General features: G+C 35.3%; 1 protein-coding gene and 1 pseudogene across 4 annotated transcripts in view; both read right to left on the reverse strand.

Moving 5' to 3' along the window:
- Window positions 1-17,861, reverse strand: part of G2E3 (G2/M-phase specific E3 ubiquitin protein ligase) — a 63,992-nt gene that overhangs the window by 8,046 nt on the left and 38,085 nt on the right. For 2 of the 4 annotated variants that reach the window (XM_001927793.7, XM_013989056.3), the window contains 7 exons: window positions 17,156-17,262; window positions 15,960-16,076; window positions 13,102-13,226; window positions 12,867-12,996; window positions 11,670-11,977; window positions 9,270-9,451; window positions 4,518-4,690 (listed from right to left, as the gene is read on the reverse strand). In XM_001927793.7, the coding sequence (XP_001927828.4) occupies window positions 4,518-4,690; window positions 9,270-9,451; window positions 11,670-11,977; window positions 12,867-12,996; window positions 13,102-13,226; window positions 15,960-16,076; window positions 17,156-17,262 (1,142 nt within the window). Of the gene's footprint in view, window positions 1-1,768; window positions 3,014-3,882; window positions 4,691-9,269; window positions 9,452-11,669; window positions 11,978-12,866; window positions 12,997-13,101; window positions 13,227-15,959; window positions 16,077-17,155; window positions 17,263-17,861 lie in introns of those variants that run through there. The other 2 variants (XR_014810665.1, XR_014810664.1) reach the window with 2 other exon arrangements.
- LOC106507716 (large ribosomal subunit protein uL6 pseudogene) lies at window positions 535-2,620 on the reverse strand (annotated as a pseudogene).

Genomic DNA, 17,861 nt, shown 5'->3' on the forward strand with positions numbered 1-17,861 from the left:
AGTACACTAAACTTTAGCACGTTAAGCCCTGTGAACCTGAGAATTTCTCAGGCAGCATTTTCTATAATATTGTCCTGCCTCCATCCTTTCAAAGCTAAATACATGTGTGGGTTCTCTTACTCTGAAGTTCAGGACAACTTGTTTTCAAACCCTTTCTTTCTTTTATGAGAAAAATCCTCTTATTTCTCCTCTAGATCTTTAGTTTTCTTTCTTCCTTTTCTCTTTAAATGGCCATAATCAGAGCACATGGAAGTTCCAGACTAGGGACTGAGTCTAAGCTGCAGCTGTGTTAACGCCAGATCCTTTAACCCACTGTGCCTCTGCAGAGACCCATAGCCACTGCAGTTGGATTCTTAACCCAGTGCACCAGAGCAGGAACTCTTAGATCATTGGTTTTCACTTCAATTGCCTCGCATTTAACAAGCATCAAGTGTTCATTTCCATGATCATTTTTGTTTCTTTCCTTTTCCTTATTTTCCTGTGGGTTACTTGAATACTTTTTCTTCTTTGGACTCCATATTTATCTGTAGTGTTTCAAGTGTGTCTCTTTGTATAGATTTTTTTTTTCAAGTCAATAGAACTTTATCTTTAAAAATCACAAATAAATCTGAAGAATCATCTGGCATCTTGCTGTTTCTGTAGCCATACAACTCATATCTTCTTACTCATCAGCCTGCTTAACTGCTTCCTTTTCCAGAAACAGAGATAATGCCCAAAACTTTTCTGATATCCTTGTTCTTAACTGTTGTAGCTTACTGAAATCAAAGCAGCTGAATTTGATAATGCTGTTTCCTTCAAGAATCAATTCATCTTTCTGAGCTTCAGACACTAAGCAAGCAATGTTTGGCCTCATCTGCATCCTGCAAATGCATTTTTCACACCTCCCCCCCCCCCAACTTCTATTTCAATAAGAGACCCAGTCTCCTGAATAATGGCACTGATGGTGAAGTGAACATACACAGACCTCATCTTGTAATGGAAACCCAGTGTAATACCCTTGATCATGTTCTGTACATAACTACAGATAGTGCAATCAGCATCCAGTTTCTATTTGCCCACTACTTGTCAACGCTGAGCCTCTTCTTTTTATTTCCAAGAAAGCCAATTTCTACGTTGATGTGGTTGAAGTCCCTCTTCAGAGTGCCTCTGGGGGCCTTTCACAATAACTGTACATCCTCTTAGAGTGCTGTCAACTTTTTTTGGAATGTCATTCTGACAGTAAGGTGGCAAAGAGCCAAGATTTTATCAGTTCAAGAATAGAAACATTACTTCCGTTTAGGTCCCATTGCCTTTTGCTGTTTATAATTTCCTAAATATTTCTTTTATATACACTGTGAACCACATTAGAGAATATTAAATTTTCGCCTCAACCATCAAATAAATTTAGCAAACCCAAGAGGAGAAGGAAACGTGCTTTTTATTCTTTTCATTATTCTATCTTCCTTCCTGATTTTCCAAGATTCCATCTTTAATAATTTGCTGCTTCAAAAAATTCCCACAATCACTCTTAGGACAGGTCTGATGAGGACAAAAACTCTTAGCTTTCCTTCAAATAAGAATATCTAGACTTCTTCTGCTATGTCCTTGCTGAGATTCCTAGCTGGTCTGTTTTCACCCCACTACCTTTCAAATTTTGAAACTAAGATAGTTTCAAAATTTTTCTTAAGTTTGTTTTATATACAATCCAAAGTATTTAACTATACTTATCAGGAAAAACAGAGGGAGGAGTGTTGTTAGCACATTATCCAGAAGTGGATGTCTATGATCATTTTTCTTTTTTTTGTCTTTTTTTTTGCTATTTCTTAAGCCGCTCCCGCGGCATATGGAGATTCCCAGGCTAGGGGTCTAATTGGAGCCGTAGCCACCGGCCTACGCCAGAGCCACAGCAACGCGGGATCCGAGCCGCGTCTGCAACCTACACCACAGCTCACGGCAACGCCGGGTCCTTAACCCACTGAGCAAGGGCAGGGACCGAACCCGCAATCTCATGGTTCCTAGTCGGAGTCGTTAACCACTGCGCCACGACGGGAACTCCTATGATCATTTTTCAACTTAGAAGCACTATTTGATGCATTTCACATTTTACGTTTTGTGTGTTTTTTTTGATTGTTTTGTTTTCAATTTTTTTTTCTTTTTTAAATCACTATAAGAGCACTTCTTTGCCTCATTCAGTTTGTCCTATTATTTAAATCCTTGATTTGCTATTCCCAGTACTTGCTGTTTTGAATGGTTGTGTTGTTTTGTCTTTTACTGGGAACTCCTCTTCTGTACTAATGTTTCTTTAGCATTCGTATTAAGCTCTGGCCATAGACATTTCCCTAAATATTATGTATTTGCTTTTTTACCTCGCACTAAGTACTATATCCTATGACCAATACTTTGTTAATGTCTTTGCTTTAGATTAGGGTCCATTCAGGATGCCAAACCCACATTTGGGGCAAACTGAGGGTTCTGATTTCATATGACATCTAGGGTACTATGGCTTTCCATTTCCATGTTATTTCTGATATATATAGAACTCTTATGAGCTCAGAGTTGTTAAATATTGTTCTTTGCTCTCTGATTTATCTTTCACATAAAAGGAGGTATCAGTGCTCAGCTTTTCTCTTGCTCTCTTCATCTTCTTCTGTCTAACTCCTATTTAAAATTCATGTTTTATTTAAACACCACTTATATAGGGAAGCTTTTCCTGACATTTATACTACTCCTACCTATTAAAACAAAACAAAACTAAAAAATCAAAGTAAGTAAATACAAAAATTAACAAAGAGAATGAATTCGGATACAGCAATGAAAAAAAATACATCTGTAGATATATGAACTACTCGGGGAGTAGGAGAGAAGTACTATGTACATCTATGTCATTAAGAAATACATTTCAAATAAGTTTTAAAATAACTATCAGGGAGTTCCTATTGTGGTGCAGCGATAACAAATCCAACTAGGAACCATGAGGTTGTGGGTTTGATTCCTGGCCTCGCTCAGTGGGTTATAGATCTGGCGTTGCTGTGAGCTGTGGTGTAGGTTGCAGATGCGGCTCAGATCTGGTGTTGCTGTGACTGTGGTGTCGGCCAGCAGCTGTAGCTCCAATTCGAACCCTAGCCTGGGAACCTCCATGTGCCACAGATGCAGCCCTAAAAAGCAAAAATAATAATAATAATAATACAAAAAATAAAATAACTAAAAACTTATACATTTGGATTATTTTGTCTATTAATCATAATTATGAATGGTAATTCTAACTGTAAGAAAAGGTTGCTATCTGAGAGTCTTATAGTCAGAAGACATTTGGATACATTTTAAAGAGCTATGTAACAGTGTTATTTTAAATTGCAATATTCAGGGAACTATATCCTCCTAGTCACTTGCGATGGAACATAATGCGAGAAAAAGAATGTACACACACACACATATATATATACACGTATGTGTGTGTGTATATATATGACTGGGTCACTTTGCTGTACAGCAGAAATTGACAATGTTGTAAATCAAGTATAACAGAAAAAATAAAAATCTTACCGAAAAATTACAGTATTAAAAATACACTGGAAATTATATCCTTTATAATTGCTTAAGCTTATGATGTCATATTATATTTTAATTTGGAAGAGTGCTGAAGTTCTGTAGAGCGCTTTAAAAAAGAATGAAGACTATGTCTACTTACTATTATGGAGTGATCTCCAGAATATATAACATCATCAAGTAAAAAATGAGTAGAAAAAAGGGTGGATGGTATATTACTATTTATCTAATAAAAGAAATAAATACATACACATACTATTATATATATATATTTATCTGCAGCAGCTCAGGTTGCTGGAGAGGTGCAGGTTCAATCCCCAGACCAGCAGAGCAGGTTAAATAATCTGGTGTTGCTACAGCTGTGGTGTAGGTCATAACTGCAGCTCAGATTCAATTCCTGGCCCAGGAACTTCCACATGCCACAGGTGTGGTCATAAAAAGAATAAGTAATGGAAAAATAAACTATAAGCCATTAAAATGGTTACTTCATAAAGGGATAGAAGGTAGATGTGATAAGGATGAAAGCTATACTTATCTGAATACAATTTGTATAATAACACAGTGATCTGATTACACAGTTTGAGAACAAAGAGAAACAGAAACATAACTTTGTTTTTCAATAAAATTGTCATTGATGATAATGTTAGTACTGCTATTCTGTGACTACTATTTAAGAAATGTGGAATAAATCCAGGAATTATTTCATACTCTAATTCACCATTGTCTCTGAGAACCCGGATTTTCTAAAAAATTTTCTAAAAAATTTAAAAAAAAGTCTTTTAAAAAAAATTGAGATGATTACTTTTCCTACCTAAATAACACACTTTTAAGTAATTCTGTAGAGTATCGCCTGAATAGTATTTATGTTTAAGAGGTTAGTTTTAAAGCATTACTTTAAAACAGCATTTCAATGTTATCAAATATATCTCACATTATAAGATAACCACTTAAATGTGTAATTTGAGAGAACCTTTCACATTTAAACAACTTACCTTTCAAAAGGTGCTTGGACTCTCTTAATTACATGATAAACAAGTATGTCCTTTGCCAACATATATTTATCACTTATTGATGTTATAAGTCTTAGACAACCAATAAGTTCTAGGTAGTTATAACAATCATTTATTAAAGAATTTAAGTCAGCTACACTTGTTGCAGTATTTATCTGTAATGAAGAAGAAAACACACTGGGTTTACTCATTTACTTGTGAAAGATATTTACATTTTAAAGAGACCTTTCACTTTCTACTCAACTCCTGAATACACCAGGGTAAAGTAAAAGTATACTAAGAACTATTTTCCTAAAATAAATGCCTGACAATCCAGTTTAATAAAAATTACAATCAAAAGGACAGCTGAAACCTTAAAAAATGGATAGATTCAAACAGAGGATTTGAGGGAACAGCATAAACAAAGAAATATTTGACCATATATGTGCCAGACATTTTTATGTAGGTTAGCTCCTGAACAAAGTTACAGAAGATACAAATAGGAGGCAGACAATAGTCCATGTGAATGGAAAATCTATTTCTTATTTCGAAAAATCTCTTCCCCTAGGTATTTACATGATTCCATAATATCACATCACTACTGTGATCTTAGAAGCTTTTCTTGACTCCAAGCTCAAATAGTTGACCATAAGTTGTCTCATCTTCCCTAACCCACCACTCCAAGTTTTATCTGGGCACAAAGCCAAAGATTCCTCACAGCTAGATGTGGCCTTATGTGATTAAGAGCTGTCCAATGGGATACAAGTAAAAAATGTGTTAAATTTTCTTGCACTCTACTTCCACTTTCTTCCTTGAGAGCAAACTTCAGCTACGAAGACAATATCCTAAATGACTTTACAAGGAGAGGAAGGAATTCAATTCCCTAGATGACTTTGTCTATCACAATTGTACCTCTGAAACAGGAGCCATTTCTGTAAAGGCCAGATAGCATTTTACGCTTTGTGGGCCATATCACAACTTATTGCAACTACTCAACTCCACCAGTGTACCATAAAAGCAGTCATAGACACCTAACAAATGGGTGTGGTCATATTCCAATAAAACTTTAAAAAGGCAAGACTTGGCATATGGCTATAATTAGCCAAATCCTAACTAAAATTTAGATTTCAGAGAAAAATAACTATCTGCCTTTTTTGAGCCATTGTTTTTGGGGTTCCTTTCTTACAGAAGCTTAGCCTACGCTCTAACTTATTATGGCCAAGCATTATCTTGGAAGAGATATCCTGCTTCATATTCTGCACTACTATTTTTATAATACATTTTACTATATAACAGTATATTACACATTGTTCATCTTGTCTTTCCACTAATATGTAAATTTTCAAGGAGGCAGGGCTTTGTTTGGTTCATTACTCTATTTCAGCGATAGAACAAAAGGGGGTAGAAAGTATATTTGGACTAAATTAATGAGGAAATACTGGCTAGGAGTATAGAAACTCCTCTATAGATAAAGCCATGAAGAGGGAGTTCCCATTGTGGTTCAGCAGTAACGAACCTTACTAGTACCCATGAAGATGTGGGTTTGATCCCTGGACCCTCTCAGTGGGTTAAGGATCCACTGTTGCTGTGAGCTGTGGTGTAGGTCATAGACGCGTCTAGGATCCCACATTGCTGTAGCTGTGTAGCACAGGCTGGCAGCTCTAGCTCTGATAAGACCCCCAACCTAGAAACTTCCATACGCCATACCTGCAGCCTTAAAAAGCCATGAGGTGTGTTGGAAGTCTTACACAATGAGAATCCATTAGGATTCCTGAGGAAGAAAGCAATGTGGTCAAATCTGTACTCATGAAAGAATCATCCTGAATTAAGATTAAAATAATGTCTTAATAGTTTAAATTTAGAAATAATCTTAGTTTGGTATAGTAGCATACTATAAATAAGCAGGCCAGGCCACTCTCAGAGACAATGACTTGACATAAATTAATGAATGAAGTATAGAAGAGTAAAATGACCTTGTCTCTAACATAACTTGGAAATATGTCTCTTGAAAAGAAAAGGAAAATCAGGCGGGGGGGGGGGGCAAAAATAGTTCTGTCAAATGTGTTGGGCTCAATTCTGTAGGAAGACCCAGATCTTATCTGGATATAAAACTCTATAGAGGCTCAAAAATATAGGTCTGTAAATCATCAGAAAGATTAAGGATCAGAAGATGCCTTCCAAATGGTATAGAGGAGGGAGTTCCCATTGTGGTTCAGCGGTAATGAACCTGACTAGCATCCATGAGGATCTGGGTTGGATCCCTCACCTTGCTCAGTGGGTTAAGGATCCAGCCTTGCCATGAGCTGTGGTGTAGGTTGCAGATGTGGCTCGGATCTTGTGTTGCTGTGGCTGTGGTGTAGGCCAGCAGCTGCAGCTCCAATTTGACCATAGCCTGTCTGGGAACTTCCATATGCCACATGTGTAGCCCTAAAAAAAACAGAAACAACCCCCCCCAAAGCCAAGACAAACAAAAAAATCAAATAGTATACAGAAGGACTGTTAAGACAACAGTGAAAAATACCTAAGTTTCAGGGACAGAAAGAAGTATTAAAAAAGACAGTAGCAGAGTTCCTGTCATGGCTCAGGAGAAACAAATTCGACTAGCATCCATGAGGATGTGGGTTCGATCCCTGACCCTGTTCAGTGGCTTAAGGATCAGGCGTTGCCATGAGCTGTGGTGTGGATCACAGACTCAGATCAGATCCCGCACTGCGGCGGCTGTAGTTCTGACTGGACCCCTAGCCTGGGCACTTTCATATGCCATGGGTGTGGCCCTAAAAAGCAAAAATAAATAAATAAAACAGAAGTAGTCAAAAGTAGAAGGGGACAGAATACTAAAGAAAACAGTAGGGGGGAATTCAAATACAGTAGTTACTGCAGAAGTCAGGGGAGGTGAGGAATTAGGAAAGAAAGGCCTTTCTTTGCACGTGGAGATTTAGATCCATGGGTATCAGTCATGAAGTAGCTAACTCAGAAGAGTGGTAACGCGAACAGGAGTCTGACCATAGGTTAAAAAATTAGTAGGAAAGAGGAAGTGGAGACAACAAAGTTGAAATACATTTTGGTAAAGAGGTAAAAAGAAAAAATAAATTGAAGAGCTAAAGGGTTAATTGAAAATATCATTTTAGGAGTTCTCTTGTGGTACACAGGGTTAAGAATCTAGCATTGTCACTTCAGTGGCTCAGGCTGCCACTGTGGCTTGGGTTCAATCCACAGCCCAGGAACTTCCACATGCCAAGGACACGGCTAAAAACAAACAAACAATGAAATATCATTTTAGAATGAGGAGTATTGGACAAAATAAATAGAATTATTAAAACAACACACTTCCATGTTTCTTTGTGGTTTTGGTTTTTGTCTATTTCTGGATTTTTTTTTTTTTTTTTTTTTGGCTGCACCTGCCTCACACAGAAATTTCCGCATCAGGGATCAAACCTGAGCCACAGCAGTTAACAATGCCAGATCTTTACCCCACTGAGCCACCAGGGAACTCCCCTTACTTTGCATTTTAGAAACTAGGGCTTAACAGAATTAACCAACATTTCCAAGGTCATATAGCTTATACCACTTACTGCAAACTAAAATGTAGCTTCTGAGCATTTATTTTTAACCATTAAACTATAATGCCTATTAACTGAGAAAATGGATAGAGTGGGCTTGAGTAGGTAGGAGGTTAAGGGAAGAAAATTTAGATGGATTTCATTATCTTAGTTTCTAAATCAGTAACATGATAAATCAGGGCAATGATACTTATAGGGTATTATGACAAATAAATTGAGTTAATACATGTAAAATGTATTTGTACATCTAACAGTCTTAATAAATGATAACTATTTTTAGTAAGGAACACTAGTCTCCCCAGTTGTTTCCATAAAGAGGAGATTCTGTCTAATCTTGCTCTCCACCTATCACTCATATCTCCCAGGAAGAGGAAGGATAAATTCTCTATTGGTAACCTCCTTCTCGATAGATTTATCTGCCTACAGGAAAGTGTACTTTCATCTTCTCTCTCATATGCAACAAGGAACTTGCCTTATATCGATTCTGGCAAGGCGAATACATCCGTTTCAGTCTGAGGAGTGTTAGCAAGCCATTTCGACCACAGATCTAAATCACATTATCCAACTGGTTTTACTAACATTAAACCTGGCACTTTGATCTCTAGCTGTCTGGCCTTTACATCTATTTTTGTTTTATTTTATTTTATATTTCTAAAAATAGAACAAGAACCTTTTACTCCTAGTAAGCACTTCCTGGGGCTTTGAGTTAAGTCATACATAATTTGAAAAATATCAGGAGTATTCTTAATCTCACTGACCATCTTTAACACCATCTCTACAGGGACCTTGATGCCAGGGGTTGCAGGTACACCATTCACAAAATCACTAGGAATAAAGGGTCAAATAACCTCAGATCTCTGGCACTAAGGCTGCATCTGAAATGGGTCCCAATTAAAATGTAACAGTATCAAAATCCACCAGCACCTGGTTGATTTTTCCAGCATACCCAAACTCTGAGAATGTTATAGGCCTCAAAATCAGCCTGGTGTAAAGTACTGAGCACTCCTGCTATCAAGAAAGTGGGAGTGACACCTGTAGTAAGTTTAAGTGGTTGTTAACCTGCTGATAAACAAAAACATTGACACCCCTTAACTACTTCACAAGAGTATTATTCTATTGCATATCAATCATTTATATTTAAATATACCTAGAAAGTAGGTATATTTACATCTGAACAAACAGGTATATTTCTTACCCTGATTATAATCTGTGCCACATCAAAGTCTGAAACATCATCTAAAATTGGCTGAGTATTTTCTGGTCCATAAACAAGACAGTTAAACAAGGTTTTAGAAAAGAAACCAGGGGAAGGACCACCATGAACCAAAGAAATGGCAAGCATTTTGCCAGCTTCATAGTAAAGATTCTCTTTCAGAGCTGTAAATACAGATAAAAACATATCAAATATACTTTTATTATTATATGATAACCATCATATATATGAATACATATATAACAGTTATAAAAATCTAAGCATTAGATAAATATTAAAATAACCTAATTAATAGAAACTATAATGTATGAAATACAGATTTCAACTGAAATGTACAATTTGACAAAATTTTTTTCTGAATACAAAGTAACAACCTACTACAGAAAAAAATGTAACTACAGAAAATCTTTTTATAAAATGACCTATAATCCAAGAGTTCCTATTGTGGGTCAGCAGAAATGAATCTGACTGGTATCCATGAGGATGCCGGTCAGATTCCTGGCCTCGCTCAGGGGTCTAAGGATCTGGTGTTGTCATAAGCTATGGTGTAGGTCACAGATGCTGCTTGGATCTCATGTTGTGTAAGTTGGCAGCTGAAGCTCCGATTTGACCCCTAGCCTGGGAAACTCCACATGCTGTGGGTGCAGCCCTAAAAAGAAAAAAAAATAAAATGAAATAAACATAAAACGACCTATAATCCTACCATCATAATAACCAGTGTACACACTATGGTGTATTTGTGTCTCGTGTCTATATAAATATAAATATAGTTTGACTTTTTTTGTCCCACTTACTGTATTACAAACTTTTAAAATATTATTTGAAATTATTCAAATCTACAGTTAATGAATGAATTAAGACTAATGTACCGATATGCTGAAATGTAAACCATGCCATTATTACTCTGGCTACCCTGGCTGTTAACATTTTCAACTATATGTGACACAATGTTACAATCAACATCTATTTATATGTTGTTATTTATATATACTTGATTATTAGGATAGATTCCTATATATGGTATTAGTAGTTTAAAGGATATGAACAATTTTAATGTTGTTGATACACAAAATGGCACAGATTTAGTCTCAACAGTATATGCTACCTTATCACATCATCACAGCTTTTAATTTTTTTTTCTTCTTGGCTGTGCCTGCATCATTTGGAAGTTCCTGGGCCAGGGATAGAACACCACAGCAGTGACCCAAGCCACAGCAGTGACAACACTGGGTCCCTAACCTGCTAAGCCACTGAGGAATTCCCAAATACTTTTTAATATGTCATGTAACATGTTTCAGTTACTTTGACAAGTCACAAAGATATATATTATTTTTTTTCTAAAAATTGTTCAAAGCAGTTTAATAAGTAACATTGCTAATACCTGAAATAGTATCTCCTCAATAACAATCTCATATGTTAACATATTAGTAGTCATATCTTACAGATGAAGAAACAGATCCAGAGAGGCTATGCAATTAATCTAAGGACATAAAGCTACTTTAGTAGATGTGTACAAACTGAATTCAGATTTTGTGACTTAAATTCATATACTATCCACTGCATCAAAACTGTCTTGAATTAACACACTGATTATCTGGAGGAGTTTTTTTTTTTTTTTTTTTTTTTTAATGAGAGTATAAAATTGAATTGTGTTTACTGTAGATAGTACAAATGATCCTTTGCAGTTTTTCAATTATTTCAGTGATTCTTTAGGCAATGGTGGGGAAGTTCTAAAGAAAATATAGAAGGAAATCAGATGGAATGAAATGTCTTCCCACTTTCTCTCTAAAATTTCCTATTACAGCAGAAGTAGTATAAAAGCTGCTAAAAAAAGAATGCTAGAATTTAGAATTAACCAGTATTTTGAGATGTTTATTTTAATCATATTAATTCCCCACCATAAGTAAAGACATGAAAGTATCATATACGTAAATCTGTGGGAAAAAAAAAAATTCTTGAAAGCAAAACTACATTAAAAATCTGTTACATATGGACCAAAAAACTACATTATAAAAATCCTAGGTTGTGAAGAAACATGCCAACTGCAAATTCCAAATATATGAACATGAAGAGCTTAAAAAATTACCCATCTCATTTGGCCACTCTGTTCAAATGAATTAAAAATAAACGTACATTTTCAAGAAGTTATACTTAATTATGGAATCACATCGAGGAGGATACTGTTATGAAGAAATTAAGGACATTCATAAATAAAAAAAGGTTTCACTACAAAATTTAAATTTTAAAAATATCACTTCCCCTCTTTTTTGTGATTCTGTCATTATTTTATTAACCACAGGTATTAAGTATCAATTCTAACCTACTATCTCTTTCTTAATACATGGAACATTTAGTATGTACAATAATAAAAAAAATAATTACCTTGAGAATTTAGAGACAAGTTCTTTGACAAGGACCCTTCAAACAATGGTGAGTTCTCAAGTTGCTGCATTAAGAGACTTAGGAATTCTTGCTTTGATCCAGGCTGTTCTCTTCCAAAACGATCATTTTCATTAATATATACTACTTCAATTGTGTATGAAGGATTAAAGCTTTGATTTCTGAATCCGTCTAAGGCACTATTCCATATATTGGCTTTGTTGATAAATAATCTTTTAGGTTTTTTTTTAATTTGAAATCCTAGCTCTATTATTAGAGTCGAAATATCTCGTCTAAATTTGCTGCCTTGCCTATAAAACATGAATTTAAACACAGAGGTAAATACTCTGAAGTACTTTATGTGACCCAGAAGTTATACAGCCATTAAAAAAATAGGAAAAAAGATTAGAAGGAAGTTCTTCCTCAACTCCCACCCAAACATAGACAATGGCTGCCAATGGAACCCAAAACAGTTATTTGATAACCTTCATTCCAAATTCTTGAGTCCCTCTAACCCAATCTTCTATCAAATTCAAATCACCTAATGTCATAAATGATATATAAAAATGGTGATAGACGATTATTCAAAATTTGATCTGTTAGGTGGATTCAGGTATAAGGGTCAAAAGCTCAAACCTTCCTGGCCATACTTGCTTAACTGTATCTCATTGCACGTTCACCAGATCCTTTAAAAATAGAGCAAACGTAATCTCCACTTACTATATAAGAAAACTATAGTTGCATATTTTAAACAGAATTTAAATCTTTTAAAGAGTATTTTTTAGTCTATATTAGTAATTCTCAAAGTGTGGTCCCAGATATCAGCCACAGCACTAGCATCTAGAAACTTGTTAGAAATGCAAATTCTTGAGTCCCACAGCAGAAAACAGAATCAGAACCCCTGAGCATGAGGCTGAGCAATCAGTGTCTTAAGAAGACCTCCAGACATTTAAATGGACTAACTTAATTGTTCTGTGCCTCAGTTTCTCCATCTGTAACTGGAAATAACACACTCAAAATAATTTTGTTAGAGGCCATTTCCATGGATCATCTTCTTGTATGAAATTGAGGACTGCAGTTTGAAAAACACTCTTCCAAACTATTGTAAGATTAGCTAATACTATAAATCTATATAGCTACTAACTGTTGTAATTTTCTCAAAATAGACTTTTATATTTTTTAGTAATTCAAAATACACACCTCAGCAAATCTTTACGCTGTGCTCCAGGTGACTGTCTGGATAATTTCGGTGAGGACTCTTCCAACAAACAATCAGTTATTCCCACATTAGTGTTGGGTAATGCATGTTTTTTGGCTTTTTGGAAATCGCCTACAGATTTAAAACCCAATGTTAGCATAACAGAAATACAGGTAGAAACTTTTTAATAATATACATTTAAATAAAAGCATCTATTTAAAATTACAAAGTTATTACCTGAATTGTAGAGAATACCTCTACATTCCAAACACTCCCAATTTTGTTCCCATGACTGTAGCGAAGAACAGGCTAAATGTGTACCGCTAGAACCACAACACTGACAGCGCTTTATTTCCCATTTGCTGAGGACATAAAGAGAAGTAGGTATTTACATTTGATATTAAAACTTAGTTTAATCCCAACCATCAGCACTACCACAAGACAGCACTGTCTTACCTCACATATATATAACCAATCTTTTTACCAAAGTTAAATAATCTACTTTTCCCTAAAGTAGTATTTTCTCTATTTCATTATGTTTGTAACCTCCTCCTTTAAATATTCTGTCTTAAAATACCTAAACTAAATATCAACACGTATATGCACATATACCCAATTACTATAAGTATTACAAAGAATATGATTAAAAAGGAAAAATTTTTTTCTTTTATACTTGGAGATGACTATGCTCACAGAGAGACTGCCATGTCAGTATGTCTGCTGTGGAAGAAGCATTCAGTAAACACATTATCTTACCTAAAATACTATCTTTCCTGTTAATGGTGAGGAATTATTTCCTATAATAAGCTTGCTCAGACACCTCAGGTACTGTGCAGCTCAACAGGATCCAGACTTAATACCTGACCCACAATCATATTCTCTCTCATTTGCTCTCCTCAAATTCCCACTCCCAATGTTTCCCCACTGCATTGTGTGACATGTGCCCATCCACATTCACATTTTCTGTATGGGTGTGGGTTATAGTCTGCAGGTTCTGCTTTGGTTATGAGTACATGCTCTCTGTGTAGAAATGGATATACTCGCTGGGTGTTTGCATATGTGGGTGATAAGACAGATAGCTAAATAACTTCCCCTCTGGTAAGTAGGCAAACCTCCCTCTCTGTGGATATGGATATGTAGGTGTGTCCTCTCTGTGTCTCCCTCTCTTCCCCAGGTAGTTCTGCCAAACGATGATAAGGAAAAAGAAGAAAGATAACAGTTAACATTAGCGCTTATACACCAGGCCCAGTTCTCACTCATTATACATGAAGTTTAAACTTCACAACTTAATGAAGCTAGATAAATCACGACACCATGCTGCCTTTCAGCAAAATAGCCTTCCTATCACTAGAATGAGAGGAAGTGAGATTAAAAGAAATAATTCAGACAGCAGGTACCCCTGTCCCAGGAGAAAAGGTGAAGTAGCTGCCAGAAAGAAAATGCGGTTTAGTAGCAAATGATTAGGTGACTAGTCGTATAAAAAAAATATATTTATCAGTTAATCAAAATAGCCTAGAATGAATTTAGAAAATCCCAATATTAAAGAATGTATTGCTTCTTAGAATTCTAAAGTGCTTTACTATTTATAAAGCACACTTATATACATTATCTTCATCTATGCCTCAGCATAACTCTTGAGTAGGGTATTTTTAGGGTATTCGCAAATGAATAATCAGGGTCACCAGATCTGGTAACTTAGGCAAGAATACACATTACTTGACACGTTCAATGAGATCTCTGCCCTTAAAGAATCTTTAGTCTAATGGCAAAGACAAATTTAAATAATGTCAATTGTATTATAATAAGCATAATGAAGTGTAAACAACCCAGAATGGGGAATCAGGAATAATAAGAGCTTCTTAGGGGAAACTTTCCAAAACAGGCAAGCTGAGTCTTCAAAAAATAAGCAGTAGCTCACCTAGCCAAATCACTTTCCATAAGAAATCAGGCTCCCAATATTCTGCTATACACTTTAAGTTTTAAACTGTCATGTTAATTAAGACTACATAAGAGGGATAAAAATTTATCAAAAATTCCTATATAAATTTCAACAAAATTAGATGTTACTTTTCATTCTGCATCTTAAAAAAATGAAGATATTCTTGATTTCTAATATCCCACACAGTATAGCGTACCCAAAAATCACAAAATGATTAAGATTATTATAGCCAATGTCTACTTCTACTGATACTACAAAAAGGTAATCAATAAATAACAAATGCCGAACCCTTTTCATTGTGATCCAAAACAAACACTGATATATTAATTTGATTTCCTAACCTCTTAAAACACTGTCCTTCAATAGAAATATAATACAAACCATACATAAATTTAAACTTTGACATATAATCAATATAAAAAATTATTAACAAGACATCTTAAGGTCTTTTTCCTTACTGTTAGGGGTTGAATTATGTCAGCTCCAAAATTCATGTGTTGAAGGCCTAACACCCAGTACTTCACAATGTGACTGTACTTGGAGATAGGGCCTTTAAAGAGATAATTAAGATAAAATGAAGTCATATGAGTGGGCCCTAATCCAATATGACTGGTGCCCTAATAAGGAAAAGAGATTAAGACACAGATAGAGGGGCTGTCAAGCGAGGACACAGCTAGAAGGGAGTCATGTGCAAGCCAAGGAGTGGCTTCAATAGAAATTAAACCTACCGATACAATATTAGAGGCTAGAAGCCAAAGATAAAGGTAAGAAGACAAATTTCTGTTGTTTAAGCCACCCAGTTGTTGGTATTTTGTTATAGCAGTCCTAACAAACTAAAACACAAGATAAATCTTCAGTATATATTTTACACATACAACACCTCTCAATTGGGAATAGCCACATGTCAAGTGCTAGTAGCTGCCATATAGAACAGCAGAACTCTAGAAAACAGAGCCTCATGAAAATACACCACAAAAATAGGCCAACTGCAATAATTTCTCTGTAAACAGATGTAAATAAAAACTTAATAAACATACCTCAAGTTAAAACTTCAAATATCCTAAGAGCAAAATTACATTTCACTAACTAGAACATCTACTTTCTCAGCTAAAGGTTTAAAAAAAGACACTGTATACAACCGAACTTTCCCATATACCTATCAGGCACATTATAGTCTCTCCCTTCTTTGCAACGACATCTTCGGACATCACAATGCTCATAGTGCTGCAGAAGCTCTTGAAAAGCATTTTCCTCTAATTCCCAAGATGCATCTCTGTAAATGAAGCAAGATATAAAATACACTTTGTCCTAAAATGTCACATGATTGATAATGAATTTAAAAACCCTTCACAAAATCAGAAGAAGGATAATACTATTCTTTTTAGAAATAATCATTTATTTCAATATATAAATCCATCACTGTCATTTCATCTTACAGTTAATTATCTCACAGTGAGCTTCAAATGCTAAAAGAAAAATTAAGTAGAAATTTTTCAAAATTTACATTTTTCCAACATTTCACATTCAATTTTTAAAATTTAGTAATAATTCTGGAATTCTCACCTTTATGTATTAAGATTTTTTTTTTTTTTTTTTTTTTTTTTTTGCTTTTGAGGGCTGTACCCACGACATATGGAGGGTCCTAGGCTAGGGGTTGAATCAGAACTACAGCTGCTGGCCTATGCCTCAGCCACAGCAATGTGGGATCTGAGCTGTGTTTGCAACCTACACCACAGCTCATGGCAACGCCGGATTCTTAACCCACTGAGCAAGGCCAGGGATCAAACCCACAACCTCATGGTTCCTAGTCAGATTCATTTCCGCTGAGCCATGATGGGAACTCTGTAAGTATTAAGAATATTCTTCAAATACAATTTAAACCACACCTTGATTCTCTTAATTTATACATACCATTTTGAAGCCTATTACACTTATGTATAATCAAGTAATATTATACACAAGTGAGGTGTACAATTAAGAGACTATATAAACAACTAATGAGATATTTTAAGTCACAGTACCTGGTCTTAAGAACTATGAATCTTGGGAAGAGGAGGAAAAGGTGGCAATGGCAGCTTTACATTTCCTTATTTGAAACAGCTGCTTGTCAGAATTCCCTGGAAGCTGAGTGGGTTAAGGATTTGGTGTTGTCACTGCTGCAGCAGCTCAGGATTACTGCTATGCTATGGGTATGATCCCTGGCCTGGAACTTCCACATACTGCAGACATGGCCAACAGAAATAAAAAGAATAGCTGCTCATCCATGAGTACTTACTTAGACATGATTAATTCCAGCATTATTAAATCCTACATTTAAAATGTCTTTTTGTCAATAGGCTAAATGTTACTCACTTTTCAGGAATATGAATTCCCATTCTCAACATCTCTTTCTGAAATATATCACTATTATTGCATATTGTGCACCTAAAGAAATACACTCCTGCATTTATTGCTTGAACCTATAGTGGGAAATAGAAAATCTATGGTTAATAATTTAATAGGTTATCCGGTTATGAATTATATAGCTAATAGAACATGCTATTTTTTACATATAATTATGAAAACATTTTTTATGTTAGTGGCTCTCAAAGCTTGATAAACTAAGTTATCCCACTGCTACACTTTGGACATATTTTTCCCAATGGGTAAAAAAATCAGGCTAATGAACTATTATTTATATCTATCGACCATATGTTTCTCAACCTTTTGAATCTAAGTCATTTCTGTCTGTCCCCAAATGTGTTATCCATTACTCTCTGTCAATAAACAGTAAAAATCTTGAGTTAGTTTGCCTAGGAAGGATGTTTAAATCAATATTACATATAAAGCACCCTTGGTTCTGTTTATAACTCAATGTTCAAGTTAGTTTTCTTCCTAAGAGGGGAGAAGCATAAAATCTATTCTCACTGCTTCAGCAAATACAAATACAGAAGCAGCAGGCAGAGGGTACCCAGGAGAGAAAAAGAATAGCCAATCTCTAATTTAAAAAACGTGTAGCACACAAACATACAATGACTATTTAATCCCTACTATATAGGTCCAAACACAATGCCAGTAC

Source organism: Sus scrofa, chromosome 7, assembly GCF_054392235.1.
Source record: "Sus scrofa isolate SSC_HxYL_T2T_F1_AM1 chromosome 7, Sscrofa_HxYL_maternal_Yorkshire_Landrace_v2.0, whole genome shotgun sequence".
Lineage (NCBI taxonomy): Eukaryota > Metazoa > Chordata > Mammalia > Artiodactyla > Suidae > Sus > Sus scrofa.